We start from the raw sequence: 21,347 nt of genomic DNA on the forward strand, positions 1-21,347 counted from the left end.
ATAACTTACATGGCAGCGTTTCACAACTGGACGGTTGCGGAAAGAAACCAGCTCAACGCCCTCATACGCAAGGCGTACAAATGTGCGTTGCGACTTGCGCCCGGAGTGAGCACCACCAAGCTCCTAGCTAGAACTAGGCTTGCACAACACGCTCGAGGAACTCGTGGAGGCGCAACAAGTGTCCCAACTCGAGTGGCTATCCAAGACCCGCCCGGGCAGGCACGTGCTCGAAAAGCTAGGCATCACATACCACACACAGCACGGCATCAAAGTGGAAATTCCAAGAACCATGTGCGAGCAACTATACGTGCCCCCATTGCTTCGCAACATGCACCCCCAACACCACACGGGGAGACGTAAGGCCAGGGCACAACACATGAACCAAAGTTACTCCAACGACAAGGAGGCAGTCTTCACCGTCGCAGCCCGTTATCGAGACAGGAAGAGTTTCGTGGCGGCAGTTACTAGCCACCGAGGTAACCACCTCACGAGCGTCACCGTGAACACGGCATATGCCGAAGCGGCAAAGGAAGCGGCCATAGCATTGGCCCTCACACAAACCAAGGCTACATACGTGATCGGCGATTCGCAAACGGCAATTCGCAATTTTGCAAATGGGAACATATCGCAAGAGGCGTATCACATACTCAAGCGACATCCCATACACCAGGGAGAGGCCGACGTCGATAACCGAAGGCACTTGCTATGGATCCCGGCACACACTGGACTGAGCACCCCCAACGAAGCGGCTCACCGCGTTGCTCGAGGCCTCACTCACCGAGCAACATCGGAGGAAGAGCCCCCGCGGGGTACTGCAAACGTCTGGGCTTGAGAGGATCGTTTGACCAGGTTCCACGACATCACGACACACTACCAGTTACAGAGACGCGTATACCCATTCTCTCACGCTAAGTTAGACAGGGCGCAAGCAGTACACTACAGGCAATTACAAACTGATTCTTACATAAACCCAAGACTCATGCACGCCATGTATCCAGACACGTACACTACAAACAGATGCACGTCCTGTGGCGAGGTTGCCACACTTAATCACATGTTATGGGAATGTCAGGACATGACAAACAATTGGGGCAGTCCCGACACCTCCGTCTCTTCCACCGCCAGCCTCCGCTCGCGTTGGAAGACCGCACTGCTCAGCTCGAACCTGACAGTACAACTCTGGGCCGTCCAGCGAGCCGAGGAAGCCGCTTCGAGACAAGGTCTCGAAACCGCGTCCGCGGTGGGTGCCCAGACCCACTAAAAATACGCCGGACTCAAATCTTATTGATTTGATAATAAAGTTTACGTACTTCTTCTTCTGAGATAAATGACATACGTAATGTCTCTGCGATTACAACTAAAAAGTTGACAGTCCCTTTAGCATATACGCTAAAGGGGATGAAGTGGAAAGCCTGCGCGCTCACGACAAATTCATTAAATTACCTTGACATTCGAATGCGCATTTACTTCCTATTACTTCTTTTGTCTTTAATTGTTTTTCCCTATACGTGTTCTCTTTTTTTTGGTCGCCTAGACATTGCCACTAGTTCTGTGTCGTCAATGTCACAGTAGAACGGTCATGGCTTTCTCTTCCTTTTCGTTCGTCTACTTTCTTGTAGCGCAGGTGGAATGAAAGGGACACAGAAAGGCACATTAGACAAACACACAGCGCTAACTTTCGTCAGATTTCTGTGCAGTTCTCGCAGGCGTACTTATACCAGCCCTCGGAAGGCAAAGCTATATATATAGTTTCGGTTTCAAGGGACGCGGTATTACCTCACTAGAGGCATGGACCACGCTACCCCCTCAGGCCGATGCCCGACGAACTATCAACTCCTTATGGGAGTCTGTGCGCGACGCCGGCTTGACCGGCAGGTTATGAATGTGTAGTTTTTTTATATTTTCTGTTCATTTTTTTCCTTGTGAACCCCGCCATTGACCCTTACCCCTGCTTAGGCCATCCTTTTCATTAAAGTTCATTCTCTCTCTCTTTCAAGGGACATGCGCGCTGCTGGCGGTTGCCGCATATCCTAAGTTATTTTTTTATTTGCCTGTTTGTGAAATTTAAAGCGGGCGAAGCGCGGGAAGTGGGCGTCTTCGTGCGTCCGTCGAGCTTGCCTCCGTTCACCCGTTCAGCGATATCACAAGTCGGATCGTGCTTGGTCGTTTGCTTCGGCTGTCGTCCCGAGCGTGAAGATGGGAAAGATAAGGCAGATGGGCTTGATCAGGCGTGCAACGAATGGAAGACGCGAGAAGCCAGGTCAACCAAGCATTAGACGAAGATGGCTAAATCGGGGCATCACATGTGTTGCGCAGCTCTGTAGTGTTCGCACACCGGGAATTCCAGTTTGGCCAAGTTTTTCAGGTTTCCTAATCACAGCAGGTAAATAAAAGTTTTTCACTTTATTTTATGAGCAGCTATTCATTTTGCATGAGTAAACCAGGGCCGGTATTTTGTAGCGATGCCTTTCCGGTGCTAATGCCTTTTCTCGCTTATCGCGCTTTGTGAGTGGTCAGAGCAACGGTCCGCTCGCGTTATCAACGGGATCAGCTGGCCGTGAGCGGTGGATGAGAAGACTAGAATAGAATAAGTCATAAGGCATCGCTACAAAATACCGGTCCAGTTCTGTGCAAGCCTGAGTAGACATAGGATCCAGGTAGCTCGACCCATTCGCCATGACGGCAGCCCATGTGGTGTCGGTGAAATACTAGTAATGAAGGATTGAGTCAGTCTTTTTTCCCGCACGGAATGTGTGAATAAAAACAAACGTTCAACTTTTACTTGTGCTGAGTGTTGGCTGGCTGAGAAATCGGCTATATTTACTTGGTCTACTTCACAACAGACGAACAAAATTCACTATTGATGGTGCCCTGAAGTTATTTTCTTTATGCAACGCCGACTATATCTGTGGACTAGTTCAAGTGCAGACCTAAACGTAACCGCAAGTTAGGAGTTTCAAAGTGACTGCTTTGACGAAATGACGAAATGCAATATATTAACCGCGAATATTGGTCAATAATAACGGTTTGCTATATGAATAATAATTATAATTGCTTGGCACTGGTGCGTACAAGCCATGTCCCAGTGGTCTAAAAAATGAGTGGCAGCTTGCAAGGTAAACGTGGCAGAAAGAAAGTTCTTGCTGAACACGGAACACTTCAGCAGGTCCTGCTTCCCGACTTGGCCGATGTCGCCGCGCGGCCAGCGGACCTGCAAGAGAGCACGAAGTGGGAAAGGAGGGCCTCCGCAGCAACCCTCCTCCTCCCGGCTGCGCGCCCTGTCCCTCTGCCTTCTGACCTCATCAGTGACGTCATGGAGGCATTGTTCTGTTTGTTAATTATTACCAGCAGAACATCAGGCAACCGCGAGTGGCGGAGGCGGCGCTGCCGCCACGTATCAACACGGGACCGAGCGTCCCAAGGGAGGTATAGGGAGTTTCCGGCCCCTGCTTATACTTCTCAAAACGTCATATGACACGTTTACAGTGCTCGGCAAATATAATCAAAACCTGAAAAAGTACACGCAGACACTTTTTAGGACCACACTGATTATTTAGAAGGGTGTCTGTTCAACACGTACAGGGGAATTGAAATCTTTTATTGATAAAGAAATTGGTGGCTTACTGACGCATGCGTCACTAAATGTGGCTATGTTCTTAGCTATCATAGTCATTTCGAACATACTTTTACTCATGATAACAGGTTCTTTAACGTGTCTGAGACATCATCTGAGACGTGACTTGAATTTTGGTGCCGTAACGACGGACGGTCATCGGATGTTTCGACCCATGAGCAATCTAAGGCTTTCGCCTTAATATCCACCTCAGCTTTTTCTGTCAAGGAATGCGCTCGGATAGCTGTACATTATGATCCAGTAAATGTGATAGAATTGCGGCATGTACATATTAGCGTCTGCCATCTTTACACGTATAAACCAATAATTAATATTGATTATTTTTGTTAGAATCATCCCTATATAAATAAACACGTTTAGGTAGTTCGGGTTCCTGAATATCCTGACTCTGATGTATAATAATGGAGCACCAGCACTAGGCTATCATTTTGCCTTAGCCGTGCACCGCATATTCATTTATTAATATTTTGCGTCGGCTGTCGGAGCGGTAGCAAGCAGTCTCTGGCATTCCGGTGTATAAACAATGCGTCTCGGATACGTCACAGACTTGAATTCTTGCAAACACTCCTCGTGAGGCCCCCTGGCAATGGCAGAATTCCTCACTCGAAGCTCGTACCAGCGGGTGGGCGCTATTGAAGTAAGAGAATGGGTTAAACAAATCTCTTCGAGAAAACACGGGAATATTTTTTATTCTCCACATACATTAACTATAGAAGAAATGCTTGCGAATAAGCGAAAGAAAATATATATTAAAAGATATAGTTAACCTATTTTTCAGATACACAGACCTTAGAAATTCACCGACGAAAGCATTAATCGTTATGATAAATACTCAGCTGAGTATTATCCTATTCTTGTTAACCAAAAACGATGTATGATTAATGACTCTCTTTGAATTGAGGATACAGGCATTCAGTAAAATGAATAATGAGCCATAAAAGTATACCACATATGTGGCATGGTGCTGTTTATGTTCTATACCGTATGCTATAAAGGGGCAATGGGGCCAATTTGAAAGTGGATGCATATCAGTCTGAGAAATGTTGTCATGGAAAGACTGAAAATGAGGTCAGTTTTGCTTAGCTACTCCTTTAAGGTCTGGCCGGGACGTTAAACGAGAACCGCGTTCGGGGCAATTGTGCCGTTTATTCGCGGCTTTCGTATTGTAAGTGTCCGCCGAGTTACTGTTAAGTGATTCGCATTATCTTGTACAGAGTTTAGCTATGGCTATAGTAACGACGTGTGTATGATAAGGGATTAAGATTCTGCTGTTATACACCCTCAACCAAATTGATTGCACGACGATTCTCACCTTTTTGAGCGCCCTCTTCTTGCATTACATATATAAAGATGCTCAACCGAATGATATTTATGTATTTCATAAATCATATGCAGCTGGTAGAATTTATTAAGCAAGCTCTCAATGTCTTGGTGCCAGCCAGCCACTGAGTGGAAATCAACATGAACTGTACAAGACCTTTCAAGCAACGCGTTTTTTTCTCATTACTATTGAGCAGGCTATGCAAACACGAACTCCATTGATTACCTCTACGACATTCAATGACATAGCTTACCGTCTGCAGCGGCATGCGATGTGCATTGTCCTTTCCATGGCAAGCCCTTACTTTGCCAAAGTGATATAGTGATTTATGGCCACAGCCTAAGAAGGTCTTCGTAATTTCTATTATCTGAGAAATGCCTTGCCGCACCATGTCGGCCACCCATGTTCGAATATGAATACAATTGATGGTGAACGCTACGAAATCTCTCTTTGTAGATGTATCAGGAGACTGTATTTTTGTGTGGGAACCTCCATCACATAAATAAAGATATAGGTGGAGTGGACGGCCGACAGTGAATAATGGTGATAAATACAAAACAATATTAAGTTTTGTCTTTGAATGAACTCATCCAAGCTACTGAAAAACGCAGTTTAGGAATGCGCAGTGCCAATAACGTCTTTTGCAAATTGAACATAACAAGCATGAATTCAGAGAACTGAAGGTGCCGTCCTAAACATATAATATTGCGCCTTAACTTCGGGTTTCATGATATAAGCTAAGTTGGAGATGAAGACTTGCTGAGCAGAAATAACGCAGTCGCTGTTTCGAGTAACTTAACGCTGTTCCAGTTGTTTCACGTGGTTTTCATTTACACCTCCCTAAATGAATGAATAAAAACATCGACATAGACAGGTGTGGCGCATGGCCAAATAATGGAAAGTTGCTGAACACGTTTGAAAATTATCTTGATAAAGAAGAGAAGCTGACATTGTTTTTAGAAAACGTCAGAGCGGTAAGAGAAGGCCAATAAGCAATGCTAGCGGTTTACATTATTTATTAAGACGATAACAATGGTATAAACTTGTACATGGACACGGTTGTTTCTCGCGCACAAGCTCCTAGGGTGAAATAGGTCCAGTTATCAAGTGCTAGACAAAGCGATAATCTACGGTACGTTACGCAACAGTTTCAATAGGTATGTGCGCACCACCGTAGCTACGACACGAAACCTTCGGTAAGCAGTAATGACGTCTAATATTTGCTATTACTAGCAATCTTCCAAATAGGCATTCATTTTCTGAGAAATACAGAGGCTGAAAGTGGGCGCAAGTTCGTAGATCGTCTTCATCTCGCTAAGGAAGACTTTAAAAGGTTCTGAAAGCTTCTATACTGAGGAGTCATCAGTGAAAGCTTCCTTCATCCGTTTCCTCAACGCAAGGAAGCCCTGACACAACCACTGCTCTCTTTCCCCACCCAATTGAGCCCCTTCAAGAGCGCCTGGCATCATTGAAATGGCCTCAACGAGTGTCTGAGCAATCAGCTTGCCCACGTGACGCTAGCGTGGGTGACGTAGCTTGTTGCTGGCAGGTGGTGAGAAGCGACTTTTCCCTTTCCCTAGTGGAGAAAAGCAGAATAAAGGGCACCGGGTGAGGTCGACCCCTCTGTCTTTTCAGGGTTGACATGCCTGTATATCACATGGGCTTTGTGAGTAATATTTGGTTTTTGTATCGGGGTCGTCCTGTCCCCTATGCCGTCGCCATCGTGTTTTCTACTCGTTATAGTCATCATTAACCAGATACAATTGCAACAACTTGGTCTGCTACTGCAGTAGTAGGTTAAATACTCACAGATGATGTGTTGCGAGATCCCTATTAAACACATCTAAGTCTGTGTCCTACGCAGGAATCGGCGGGGCGTTGTTTTCACGAACCGTGACGCACACCTAATTGGCCAGTCGAACAGCCCTGATTTACAACACTGTCAGGCACCTGAAGCGCTGCAACACATATTTTGTCATTCGCAGCTTCTGTGTTGGAGCGACGGACGCTGAATGATTCCCCAGCATACTATGGCAGACAACCACTGTCTGATGACGCTATCCCCGGCTTATGACTTGACACTGCAGCTTCAATGCGGACAACTAAAGCGCCGTATGACACCAATCCAGACGAGCGGCTCTACTAGGGCCACCATACAAAGTAACTAACCACCTCTCTTCTCATCACGATTCGTCCCAATACTTTTACGCCCCCTCCCTCTTCCCTAGTGCAGAAAAGCAGAATAAAGGCCCCCAGCTGAGGTAGACTCCTCTGTCTTTGCCATGAATAAATCTGACTCACTCCCTCTCCATGAGCGCAGCAGCTCATTCTTGGCCTAGCTTAACCAAAGCGTATACATCGCTGTAGTCGGGCGTGTATTTTTGATGAAGTCTTCGTTTTTAATGCTCTGTAGTTATTAGCCACGAACGTGTACATTTATTGCAATGTGATGGGCTTTCGGCTTGGCAAATCAGACGAAAAATCGACCATAATCACAAGCCTACAAAGTCTCAACGAGTGTCTGAGCTATCTGCTTGCTCATGTGATGCTAATTTCTAATTTAATTCTGGTGTCTTGCCCAAGAATGCACCCAAGCTGATCACGAGGCACGCCGTAGTGGGTGACTCCACGATAGTTGTGACCACGTGGAGCTTTCAACGCACATCCATTGCACAGTACACGTTTGTTTTTGCATTCCATCCCCGTAATAATGAGACCACCACGTCAAAGATCTAAACCGCGAACTCATGATGAGCGGCGCAACACCATAAATACTGAGCTGCCGAGGCGGACATTCTGTTATTTCATCATACGTTTTATATCAGCCATTTCCGACTAAGCTTCTCTTGGCACTCATTCTATAACCTTAGCCATATTAAACTGTAAATTCTCGATACCTACTTACGGTATTAAGGTCCAGAAAAGTGACAAAACTAAATTATTTGCTCTCTTCTTGAAAAAGATACCAGTAAAGTCATACTTATCTGCGGCTGTCAAAATTTAAGAAAATATTTGCAATACGTGGATGGTAGTGAACCGGTATCTGCAGTGGTGCTTTTGATTTAGCGACTTGAACCCTCTAGCTCTTTCAACATTGAAAACCTTCTATGCTTGCTATCATGTTTTGTAGAAACAATATAGACAGTCATTTTCTTCCGATATGATTTGTTAGTCTACACAATTTCCTCGTATTGTGCACAGGCTTTTTGTCATCAAGATAAAAAGAACGTACCTATGTAGACATGTGTACCAATCAACGTTGTCATAATCACTGCGCAACTGTAGTCCTGAGACATAAATATGACCTGTTCCATTTGGTAAAATGTAGGGCCTGAAAGGAAATCAAATATACAATTCGTTTTCTTGATAAAGATGACTCATACTTGCATATCGCTGCCCGCATTTAATGCGAATAGCATTCTTGGCATACTTCAGCCATTCTGGGCCTATCTATTTATCTATCTATCTATCTATCTCTCTATCTATCTATCTATCTAGACGCTTACTCTGACCCAGTGGTCCAAGTTGTCGACTTGCTTGGGCCATTAGGCATGTGCGCCTGGTCGTGGTCATTTCATTGTCGTGATTCAAGCTTCGTCATCTTACCCTTGTCTGCCTGCATGATTTACTTAGGTACGCTATACAAACTTTTCATTCTACTATTTTTGTATACACCTCTTAAATATTTTTACAGTGCAGCTCTCAGGCGCCCGTTCTTGCGGCTAGCGTCGGCATCGGCGTAACCGAGTGAACGAGCACAGGGAACGATGAAAGCGAACGCGTTGAGCAGAGGGAGATTAAAGACGGCAATAGCGAAGAAAGCGCGAAGAGAAAAGCGGAGGAGAGCGAGAGAGAAAATGAATAATGAAAGGCAGGGAGGTTAACCAGGGCTAAGCACGGTTGGCTATCCTACACTGGGAGAAGGGAAAAGCGGAGAGAAAGATTAAGAGAATAATAAAAACTACACTGTGGATATCGTCGACGTAGCAACAGATCTCTCCTTTATCACTGACGGTCGCTCAGTCCGGATCATAGACGGTCACTCAATCCTGTAGTTTTCAAAAATCGCAGCAGCGCTTTTGTGGCCTTTTGCAGCTACAATATTCGAGGCCATGGTCGTGAGATCTTGTTCAAGGTGAATGGTTTTTTTATCTAGCCGATTTAGAGCTGTGCACAGCTTGTGTGTTTCGTTTTCAAGTGATGGGCAGTAGCACAGTAGGTGTTCTATGGTTCCTCGACACCGCAGGCACCGCACTCGTCGTATCAGCCGTTCCAATCAAACACGTGTACGGATTGGTGAATGCAACACCCAAGCGTAAGCGGTACAGAATTGTTTCCTCACTTTGCGGAAGTCCAGGCAACAGCCGCAGTTGCATAGATGGGTCGAGAGGATGCAACTGATTCTGGGTGAATTCAGGTGTGTGCCCCTTCTACAATGTCATACGGTGCGCTGGCTTGCTTAGGTGTTGGGCTGCGTCAGTCCTCAATAAAGGCACAGAAACAACGTTTGCTCCTTCGTGTGCTTTCCTAGCAGCTTTGTCGGCGAGGTTGTTGCCGGAGATACCGAAATGACCCGGCAGCCACTGAAACACGACGTCGTGTCCTTTTGCGACCATATTATGATGCATTTCCCGTATCACCGACACGAGTTGTTCACACGACCTGCGACGAAGAGCTCACAAAATACAGTGTAGGGTCGCCTTTGAGTCACAGAATATTGCCCACCGATTAACTGGTTGATTGTTAATATAATCAATGGCACCTCGGAGGGCAACAAACTCCGAACCTGTCGATGATGTGACGTGCGAAATTTTGTGTTTGATGCTTATTGAACGTGATGGTATAACCACTGCCCCGGTGGAGCTGGTCTGAAGGGAAGAGCCATGCGTATAACAGGGTGTTTCAGCGAACACATTCAAAAATTCTTAAAGGTTGCCTGTTGCAGATAGCACAATTCTAGTTCATGAGCCGGTCTACTCGAAGAGGCGGACATTACTTGCACAACCAAGTGAAATGCATAATCGAATAATTAACAGAAATTCACTAATTAAGACTTTAACTAATTACCTGATGGCCCATATTGCAATTTACAGATTGTAACCGCGGAGTTAGGAAGGCGGATCCACTTGGAGCGAATTCTCGGGATGACACCAGTTTCGAGATATTAATTCCCGAACTTTGCGGAGAAAGGCATTGGCGTTCCAGTTAGGTTCTTAAGAAAACGTCGCTTTATGCATTGATGTACAAAGTTAACTGGAACGCCAATGCATTTCTCTGAAAAGTTCGGGAATTAAAATCTCGAAACTGGTGCCATCCTGAGAATTAATTCCAAGTGCATCCACCTAGCGAACTCCACGGCTACAGTTTGTAAATTGCAATATGGGACATCAGGTAAATATTTAAAAACCTAATTAGTGAATTTTTGTTAATTAGTCGATTATGCATTTCAATTTTATGTGGAAGTAATGTCCGCCTCTTCGAGTAGACCAGCTCATTAACTAGAATTGGGCTCTCTGCCACAGGCAACCTTAAATAAATTTTGAATGTGTTCGCTGAAACACCCTCTATGTGGACTCGGTCAAAGTAGAAAGTGTGCAAGCAATCTAGAGCTGCTTGCATCAAGGCCAAGGTAGGCAGGTCTGTCTTTTTTCTTATTCCTGGAACGGAAAGGCGCACTTCAGGTGCAGCGGAACCATGAGACGGAAAGCAGAAGAAGAGGTCTGGCGAAAGCTTGAAAATAAAAGCGTAGTGCCGCGCAAGACTGGTTTTGCCGCGACCATGGCTACGAGATGGCGCCAGAGAAGTGCGGGTCGTCTGCATGGTAACAAAGCGGAGGTCTGTCTGCGGCGGCTGCTTTGAATTGCTAGCAAGCATCACCCACGTTGTGTGGCTCGCGATCTCCCGATTAGGCAGGCAGTCGCGCCACACTTCGTTCTGTTTGCAACATGCCGCAAGAGACAGATTGTCCGCGCCAGCCGATGTATCGCGCAATGAAATCACGTATACAGCTGCGCAAAAATTTTGCATTAGGGAGTATTGTAATCGTCGGTGATATTTTTTCAATTCTTCAAAACTTCCTCAGAACATGATGATGATGATGATGATGATTTATTGGCATCCCCTTTGAAACGGGGTGGCGACAAATAGTCACCTAGCCTGCTTGATTTAATCAGGTATACTACACATGTTCTTTATCTAGCATTTTTGTATACCTCTCATTATCTGTCTTTTTCAAAAATTTAGCTTGTACCGCTGCCTATGATTTTAAGAGATCAGGTCGTATCCATCTTTTCCCTGCTTTTTTTCCACCAGTACTCTAATCGTCTCTTGCTGATCTCTACGGCTGATCTGTTTATGTTTCCTTCCACTTTAAACCCAAGCGCTTCTGGGAGTTGCACGTTACCTACGGTTCTCGCTGGGTGGATCCCGTCGCATTCCATTAGGATGTGCTGCGTGGTCTCTGGATCTTTACTGCAGCATTTACATGCCTCATCTAGTTCCGAATATTTGTTCCGATATGTTTTCGTCCTTAGGCAACCGGCTCGAGCCTCAAATAGCAAGGCACTGCCCTTTGTGTTATCGTACAGATTTTCCCTTCTAATTTCTTTCTTCTCATTCTTGTAAATCTCCATTGTCCTTTTCGTTTCCGTTCTTTGCATCCAATTCACGGTCTCTATTTCTCTCACTTTCTTTCTGATGACCCCTGGTTGTCTATTTACAGTTTCGATTATCCTGTACTTGGTTGCCAACTTCCTTGACCTCTTCCTCCATTCTGTGTCCACGCTTTTTATGTAGAGATACTTGTGCACTTTAGCCGCCCATTTATTTTCATCCATGTTCCTGAGCCTTTCTTCAAAACTAATTTTGCTTTGTGCTTCTCTGACTTCAAAAGAGGCCCAACCCATGTCTCCATGCACTGCCTCATTTGTCGTATTACCGCACATGTCGTATTACCGTATTACCGTACAACAGCATATCGAACTCAACGCCATCTGGCGGAGGGCGCTTCAATTAATTTAGATAGCGCTTGGCGGCAGAGCGGCGGAGACCCACATCCTGTCCCGGTTATGGCTACTTACATTGGCTGTTTTTTGGGTTATCATTAGTTGATAAGTATTTCTACATATTGACGGCATGGCGAGGTATGCTTCAATGTCACTGTTATTTTCATACAACCTCTACAAATCATATAATCGGCCATTTCGTTGTAGAATGGTGACATGATAGCGAGATACCAAATACACTAAATCCGCCTCAAGTTGTCTAAGCAGACCTTGTATTCACACGGAGATGTTTTGTTTCATTAACACTTGAGACGTTCCAGCGGATATTTGTTTACAGAAAAGAATAAAGCAAAATTTGTTCCTTGAACAATTTAAAAGTGGTGTTTACAACAAGGCAACCTCTCTATAAAGGTAGAAGCCCTAAACACAGTTAGTTGTTAAAGAATAGTTGCGTGGAGGAGGGGGGGTACTGCAAGGTACTTTATTCCCTTAACCGTAAGCGCTGCGCATGCCTATGTCCTTGATACAGCAAGTGAACGTTCTTGTAAGACTGCATGATAAGATGGAGGTGCTCTATCATCATTACCAAACAATATTAGCGCCAAACATTTTTTATTTACGTACCTGCAGGCCTTATGGACATCCTCTCCTTGTAAAGTTTATCGAACACTCCCCACTGATCGGAAGAATACCTGTGAATTGAATACGTGGTGCATGTTTCACGACGCCGTCCTTATTTCAACGGTATAAATACCTTACTTTTGTCCCGCATATGAGTACATTCTTCTGAATAAAACCGCTCTGTCGTTCATAGTCCGCGTTATGTCCACCTTGCATCGGACAAGACTCGTTCCTGTCTCACTGTACGTCCATATAGGCTCTCTTGTTCCTACAAACTGAAAAACGATGGTTCACAAGCGTACACTGTTAGGCCAGTTGGTGCATCAAGTAGTGTCGTTGAGCGGAACTACGTGTAGGAATAGACGAAGTAGGCAGGACAGACGCTCACTTACAGTTGTAAGTGAGCGTCTGTCCTGTATACTTCGTCTCTTCCGACACGTAATTCCGCTCAACGACCCCACAGAAATACGATTGTATGAGAAAAAAATTACGGGGTTTGACGTGCCAAAACCAGTTCTGATTATGAGGCACGCCGTAGTGGGGGACTCCGGAAATTTGGACCACCTGGGGTTCTTTAACGTGCACCTAAATCTAAGTACACGGGTGTTTTCGCATTTCGCCCCTATCGAAATGCGGCCGCCGTGGCAAGGATTCGATCCCGCGACCTCGTGCTCAGCAGCCCAACAGCAGAGCCACTGAGCAACCACGGCGTGTTACGATTGTGTGAGAATTATTGAAGTTTGAAGGTTATTGTTCATCAATTCAAGCGTACATATCTTGTCCAGTGGTTCAGCGGGAAGAGGTGGCGAAAGGGCAACTGAATGCCTGACAATGCGCCAATCCCCACCCAGACCACGATATTGCACAACACTAAGCGTGTCACTTTATGTAGCACATAAATGCAGTGAAAAACAAAACAACAAATATATTGCAGGACACTCCGCCTGGTGCTCTAATACATAAACGCAGTGACAAAAAATATAAAAAAGAGGAAACAAACTATAAGCCGTGGTTTTAACAAGTGAACTAGAACACGCTTGATATCAAGAGCTTATCGAAAAAAAATTTCCCGGCTGAAGTTTAGGGCAGAATACATTTCCGAAAAAAAGTATACAAGCAAGTCTTACACACACGAGAGAAAGAAATGTCATGTTGGAAGCGTGAGTAGATACGCGTGCATAATTTTTTCAATTGCTTCTGACCGGCTTTGATTCACTATGCTCCCGGCCATCCTTTTAGAGTTTAAAAACTAAGTAATAAGATGTGTTATTTTTTGCTTGCCGTATTTGGTCCTAATTATTTCACTGTAATAGGTGGTTTTCCTAAGACTATACGCGTATGTCTTCCGGGAGTAAGTATCCTGATATATAACTGTGGTCGACTTAATTTGATCGTAGATGACTGCCACTAGCTTTTTATAAAATACATTTTCGAATTTTAAGATGCTGTACTTATTTTGGAAAAGTGGAGCAGAACGCTTTCGGCGCGGAAAATTTTTGATTATACGCAAGAATCCTTGTTGCAGCCTGTGAATGCTATCTTTATTTGATGTTGCTGTTGTGCCCAAGATTGCAAGTAATGTATGCGCAAGTTAACTAAGGTGTAGTGAAGCTGCTTTTTCACTCAAAGGGGCCGTAAGCATCTGATTTTGCCAATTCTGACAATGTACCGCGATAGGTGGGTGCGAAGTTCATCTATGTGAGTGGGCCAACTCAAGGTTTCGTGAAAGATAACACCCAGGAACTTTTGAGTCTGAACGCGCTCAATCAAAGCCCCACGGAATATAATGGTTTCGTGGCTGAAAAATATTGTACTTTGTTTTCTTAATGTTTAATTCCAACTTATTTGTGCAGGCCAGCTACGATGTATTACATACGCCCCGGCAGCCTAGGTAAACCTCTGAGTGACGCCCGACTCCCAACCGCAAACTCCGGAACCAGATCACAGCACAGCCAAAACTCTGTTCACATTGTTGTCGCTTCAGTTACCTTTTATTTCGCGAGCAATTATATGGACACTCCAAGCACATGTCTGCCATCCCCGTCGTCGTCGCCGTGAGGTTCCGTATAAAATCCAACGGTGATAAAACCGTCGCCGCGCGCCTTACGCTGTGTGTGTGAGTGAAAGCGTGCGAGGGTGAGCCGGCGACCACAGCTTAATCTCGAGCATGCGAGAGAGAAAGGCGGCCGGAAACGCGCGCGGTCTTCGTTCGCGCGTCAGGCGCGGGCGATGGAGACGGTCGAGGGGTGCGTTCTGCTAATGCGGCTGCTGCTCACGGAGCTGCATCGCGGGTGCCTATCTTAAAAGCGATCTGCGATGTGACTGAACTGTGCGTCCGCGGGAGCCTCATCTTCAAAGTGATCTACGATGGGTACGAAGTGTATGCGCCGAGTGCCGGTGGCTTCGTATGCGCTGTGCTTTCCACGTTTCGTTCGCATTGAAGCGAGAGCCAGCGCGAAGGTCAAGTTGCTCGCTACCGCTGGCGCGCTTTCTCACTCAAGCGTTTTGACGAGTTTCCGCGGTCATCGAGCGAGATGTGTTCAGGTTTACCTGTGCGCGCGTGACACCGTGCTTGTTTATTTAGTGAGGGAGCGAATATTTACAACTTCATACGGCCGGTAAAACTCTGCTTACTGCGTATAGCTGTCGACTAATTTGTTACCGCAATCGATGCTTCGCCTTCCGGGCGAAAACTGCGAGTTTTTAAAATGCAATCTTTATTGACTTGCTCTTTCTTCCTGACACAGCAAACATTTTGCTACATACACTCAGTCAAACCCTGCATAAAATCGACTGCATCACCAGTACTTCTTCATTTTAGTAGAAAGGGCGCCATATAGGCTGCCCTGAAAAATGGTTCTAATCGTCAGAGACCCTTATGGAGCCCGCTGAGCCATACACAAAAGGCACATGGCTGAAAAACAGCAAATATGCAGCAATGAAAGAAATGCCGCTAAAGAACGTTAGCCCCAGAATGTTACAATTGTCACTGCCACTTCCCGCCACCCATACAGCCACTGCTGTCGCCGCCGCCATAACCTCCCCTGCCCTCCCTCCACTCTACATTCGCAGTCGCTGCCGTGGCCGCTGTCACCACGTCGCCGGTGCCGCTGTCATCCCTTGTTCCTCTTTTATACAGTGCAGCTCTTGTGCGCCCGTTCCTATGCCGAGCGTCGGCGTTCGCGGCGTAACCGCACAACGAAAGATGAGAGCGAACGCGACGCGTAGCGGGGGATGAAAGAAAAGCAGCGAGAGCAAAGCCCGACGAGGAGAGCGAAGAGGCAGGCGCTGCGGAACCACGAGGCGGAAAGCAGAGGAGGGTATGGCGAATGAGTGAGAAGAAAATCGTAGTGGCGGTGCCGATTGCTACGAGATGGCGCCGGAGTAGACCGCGTCGTCTGGGAGGTCCGTCGGCGGCGGCTTCTGTGAATCGCGCCCGCGCGTTACCCACTCGCTGGCTCTCGCGATCTTGAGATTAGCCAGGCAATCACACTTCACTACGCTCCTTTTGCAACGCGCGGCACGAGACCGAGCGCCAGCCAATATATCGCGAAATGAAAGCATGTATCGAGCTGAGCTCAAATTTCGCATTAGGGAGTTTCGTAATCTGCGGCTACGTTCACACTTGGGAAGTGGCAAGCTGGCGGAAAGGCCAAAGCGGCCGGAAAATCTTTTCCGCGCATGTCCAAGTTGTTCACATTCGTTTTGCTACCGCCGCGGCCGCCGCTGCTGCTTTCGCCGACATCCATTTAGTCTGCGTACGTTTGTCGGCGTGGTGGCGCTCATTATCGCACCATTCATCAAAAGTGTTCATTTCGCGCAACTTCGCGTGTCATCTGCGACCTTCGGTAAATTCCTCGTTGGCGTTCCGTAATTCTCCTCACACGGGCACGGTAGCGCTGAGTCACAGGTTAGTGTCTAGGCGTGATTATATTTCTTTAATAGCTTTTATTTACAGGTTGTAATAGCATTTCATCATTTCGTATTATTCGCGGCTCCTCCAGTACAGCAAAGCTTAGGGTGCCTCGATGCCCAGCGCCGCCATCCAGGGTGGAGACAACCCCGCTGGCGCCGCCATATTGAGTCACACGAGCTGAGACTCAGCTACTTCTTCTTCTTTCTGGGGTTTTATGTGCCAAAACCAGTTCTGATTATGAGGCACGCCGTAGTGGAGGGCTCCGGAATAATTTTGACCACCTGGGGTTCTTTAACGTGCACTACAACGCAAGCACACGGGCGTTTTTGCATTTCGCCTCCATCGAAATGCGGCCGCCGGGGCCGGGATTCGATCCCGCGACCTCGTGCTCAGCAGCGCAACGCCTTAGCTGACTGAGCCACCCCGGCGGGTGTCGGTGGTTCAGTGGTAGAGACTCAGCTACGCTTGCGTTCAAAAATAGTGTTACTCGCGGCGCACTTCCAAGTGCTTTGCCTTGATGAGGATTTTTTTATCGGTATTGCATCTGCACATCTTTATAACCAATAGCCGTTTACTCCTCGAAGGTCCAAGACGTAAATGTATGGCGCCGGGAACATGCCCCAAGTTGCCTAATTCAATTTTGCATTTAATATGCCGTGTGTATGTTTGAAATACGCACTATTTTTTTGCGCTTCGATGCTTGGTATATAAGGTTTGCGACCCCCTGTGTGTGGAAGTTTTTCTTTTTCGCTGTTGTATTTTGGTTTACACGTCACGCCTCCTTTACCCTAGCCAGCCACTCGCGCACGGCGGTAAGTTTCCCTTGCGTTGCGCGTGCTCTTCGCGTTGTTGCAATTATTTGACGATATCTACGCGCAATTTTGCTTTCTTTTTGACCACAAAACTGTGTGCTGACAGGATTAAGCTGGTGTAAAATTAGCTGCGATGTGAAAATAAGGTTTAGTTAGTGCTGTGGAGAAACATGTAACGTAACTTGTCTGTGTCAATCTTGCGTATACAGTACACACAAGAAACTAAACGATGCACAAAATACATTTACTTATAATGTCTAGTACAATCAATCATGAAAGAGATATGTACATGAAAAATTATATGTACTGTGTGCCGCCTGAAGGTTATGTTGAAAGACGAGATAAAAAAAAGAAATTCGCAAGGTAGGCTCGACACACAATTCGGTATAGTGACAGTTTTTTTAATTTATTCATTACATGGGGGGTGGGGTTCAAATGAGTACATCAACCTTATTACACACAATATAAATCGAAAACAAGAATGCAAACAAGAAAACGCAACCGCGGGTAATATTAATCAAGATATCCAGCCAGAATACATCAGCTACCATCGAATACGTCGCATCAGCCAAACACATCGATGGCAAGTACAGAACATTTTATAAATAACCATTAGAACACTGTTACCTACGTTGAAAAAAATAAACAGCACTGCATACATATCGCGTACAAAAACCGTAAATGAAACTAAGACAGTCAAATACAGATTAGCAATGTTTTTCACTTCGAAAATATAGTCCATGATGATGTAGGGCTGTTGACTTTAACAGACGGCGCCCATCCTGTCGATTTCCCTCGTACTGGTCCTCTTCAAAGTGTTCTAAGTACAAGTAAAACAACAAAAGTCATTATTGATATGAAAAGTGGCCTTGTAAATACAGAGAACCCATTACAGTGCTTAGAAATAAATTTTCGCAGAAGTAACGCTGTATTACCTCGCTTCACACGTTTCGAAGAAATGCACAGGCTACAACAGACACCATGCCAGAAAGCGCCGAAACATTTTGGTCCCATGATGCCCCCTAACTCTACCACACCTGGGCATACCGTGCACAGGCATTTAAAGACCGTCACAGTACCCACTACGATCGGGAATGAGCCCGAATGACCATCGGCTTACGAGCACCACTCTACAAATATATTCGTCTCAAAAATCAGCTATATAACGTAACAACCTGAGATCCGCAAGATATCTGCTGAGAATAGAGAAAATCACAATGCTTCGCTTGCCACGTACACAACAGCCGCTCTCCCCAGAAGAAGCACTGCGTTCTTTAGTCCCAAATAACCAGTAGCGAAAAAAGAAACTGAGGGAAAAAAAAAGAAACAAGAGACACACGATGTGTGCTTCCCGTGCAAAATTAGTAAAATAGGTGGTTTACATGACGATTTGTAGCTAATGTAAGGCTATTTCGCGGCGAAGCATTTTCGTCAGTTCTTAAAATAAGGGTACTGCTCGCATAGACTGCGCCGATCAACACGGCAAAAGCCTATGCGATGCGCGCTCGCAAACCATAGGCTACTCAGCATCGGTGCAGTGCTTAGTTCGTGAGCGAACGTATAGGTACGTGAGCGAGGATCAGAGAATACCTTCTTATTTAAATGAAAAACACGATGCGATAGTCTAAACTTTCTTGACACTTACCTCGAAAATGTAGGAGCTATCCGTTGCCTTCCAGTGATACCGCTTTACTTGGGCTTCCCATCTCTTCCTTCGCTCTGGGTCACGGGGGAAGCGTAAACAACGAAACCCTTTACGCGTCGATCCGGTGCACTTGGGAACACAACAGCCCGTCATGTCGACTCGATGCACTTGACAAGCTTGTCATTCATGCGGCTGAACACTGTCCAGCAAGTAGAAGCGTCAGCGAAGCATCCGCGCGCACTGTGTCTCGAACTAAGCACCGGCACCAAGCACTCGCAACCGCTCGCTGTGACTCAAGATGGCGTCGCAGCGAGAAAGCGGCGGCGCGGGGGCGGTCAAAGGATGGCACCAACATGAACGGCGGCGCTGGCATCGAGGCACCCTAAGCAAAGCTGACACCCGGGCTAGCTCTTGTGTTGGGGCTCGCCGAAGCCTGCGCGTCATACGTGAGACGTGAGACCTATGCTTCCAATCTATTGTCGCGACGAGAAAAGCACCGCGCAACGAAAACAGCGCCCTGCGACTTCTGCAACATACCGCGTCCGTGCAAGCAGAATTGCTGAGCGCCAACGAGGAATCTGCCCAACTTTTTTCTGCCATGGTAGTGGGCGAAAAAATTGTTTTTTAGGGGCGAAGCTCCTTATGGCGTGGCCCAAGCGTCCCGTCGTAGGTAACCGTCTAGTTTTAATGAATTGCTCAATAGATGGCGTTGTGTGTCCGTATATGTCTGTATACCCATATATACATATATATGTATACGTATAGTATAACCGGAAGCCGACTTCCGATTTCACTTCCGGTTCCGCTTCCGGTTCCGGAAGCCAGCTTCCGGCTTCCGGAGAACGCTTCCGGCGTTTTATGAAAAAAAAAAAATTCCGAAACTTGTGTCCGTAGCGCGGAATCGAACCAGGGACCCCTCGCTTCCGAACGTGCGGCGCTAACCACTACGCCACGAAGCGCACATAGACACACGCACCACGATGGCAATAAATACCCAACATTAACGAAAGGCCGCGTTTCAAGCGCGTTTCTAACGCGTTTGTGCTAGCGCGTTACGGCCCGTGTAAGAAGCTGGTGTAAGACGCTGTGGCCTCTCCGCCTTACCTTCAACGCGTTTCGAACGCGCTGCCCAAGGCGGTGGCAAGTCAAGTTCAAGTCGAGGAGCGTTTATGAATACGGGGGGTATACTCTCTCAGCAGTCATGTGATGGCGTCGGCAAACGCGGTGCACGTTCCGGCATGTGTAAATGGCTGCGTAAGACGCTGTGGCCGCTCCCCCTTACTAGAGAGTACTACACGTTTCTAACGCGTTTGTGCTAGCGTCCCCTTAAGCGGGAGATGCGATGATTCCCTCCGGAGCTTCGCCCACTCATCATCATTCACCCCGTGGATATGCTGTGATTTTAACACGAAAGTGTTTTATGCCGGGGTCCACCAAGACTTCACTGACGTATTTCCGTCACGGAAATACGTCAGCTTACAATGTACACGAACATAATACAAAGAAAGAAACCAGAAGAAAAAGTTCCACAAACATGGAAAATTTGGAAATCGAACCCACGACCTCTCGGTCCGCGACGATAGAACGCCGAGCGTTTAACCCATTGTGCCACAAACGCATTTGCAGAGAGCTACACAGACGCGCCTTATATATCTAACACTCCTCCGTGTACCCGCGCTCTTGCTCGGGGCGGTGCCGCCGCCTACGAGCAGAAAAGAGAAGTACTGCATTATGACACTAACGCGCACCGACAGGTGAACGCTTCGGTGGTCTCAGCATACGACGACCTCGATGCCAGCATTCGAAGGGACGCTGGCATCAAGAAGCACTACCAACGCCAGGAACGCTAGGTGGCGTTCACCGTACTCAGCACAGCGGAGCGTGGCCTCCGCAATTAGCTCTGAAAATGTTTCTGAAGTTGATCGCGGAGGCTGCAATTACGACGCGCTGTACGCGCTGATTTGACTCGGTGACGATTCAGTTACGTGCTTTGTCTTGCGCGTTGTATTAGTGTGTCAGTTACGTGCTTCGTATTTCGCGTTGTGCTAGCGTGTGCAGCGTAGTGCAGGCTTCCATATGCACGACGGTTGCTCATGGTCATCGACGTTGGTAGTCGTGATGGAGGAGACGGTGCCACCAGGCGTCAGCGTGGGTGCATCACGCCTAAGGCGCTTTAGCCACAAAACACCAACAGACATTATATATCAATGTGCAATAAACATTACACTACTTCTGTGAAGACACGTTTCACTTTCGTGTTCTATACCGATTTCCTATATAAGAGGATCAACCACATTTTTTTATATACATTCTACTACTCGTTTCCTAGAAATGGACAATGAATAAACTGAAGGAGGCAGACACCTCGAAGTGGCGGTAATGGGTTCGCCGGCT

At 46.6% G+C, this 21,347-nt stretch overlaps 1 protein-coding gene across 1 annotated transcript; it reads right to left on the bottom strand.

Annotated features, from left to right (window-relative positions):
* Window positions 1-4,085: 4,085 nt before the first annotated feature.
* On the bottom strand, window positions 4,086-12,880 carry LOC119434949 (uncharacterized). The gene is made up of 4 exons (XM_049659643.1): window positions 12,719-12,880; window positions 12,584-12,651; window positions 8,188-8,286; window positions 4,086-4,263 (listed from the first exon to the last, which is right to left on the bottom strand). The coding sequence occupies exons 1-4, from the start codon at window positions 12,769-12,771 to the stop codon at window positions 4,094-4,096; spliced, it is 390 nt and encodes a 129-aa protein (XP_049515600.1). The 5' UTR covers window positions 12,772-12,880; the 3' UTR covers window positions 4,086-4,093.
* Between the last annotated feature and the right edge of the window lie 8,467 nt (window positions 12,881-21,347).

Source organism: Dermacentor silvarum, unplaced genomic scaffold, assembly GCF_013339745.2.
Source record: "Dermacentor silvarum isolate Dsil-2018 unplaced genomic scaffold, BIME_Dsil_1.4 Seq3364, whole genome shotgun sequence".
Lineage (NCBI taxonomy): Eukaryota > Metazoa > Arthropoda > Arachnida > Ixodida > Ixodidae > Dermacentor > Dermacentor silvarum.

Excerpts from the sequence above, each read along its gene's own strand:
- LOC119434949 (XM_049659643.1), bottom strand. The coding sequence starts at position 12,771 with ATGAACGACAGAGCGGTTTTATTCAGAAGAATGTACTCATATGCGGGA. Across the intron at positions 8,287-12,583 it reads GATGTCCATAAGGCCTGCAG|GCCCTACATTTTACCAAATG; the intron begins GTACGTAAATAA and ends ATTTCCTTTCAG. Across the intron at positions 4,264-8,187 it reads TGGTACACATGTCTACATAG|CGCCCACCCGCTGGTACGAG; the intron begins GTACGTTCTTTT and ends TTACTTCAATAG.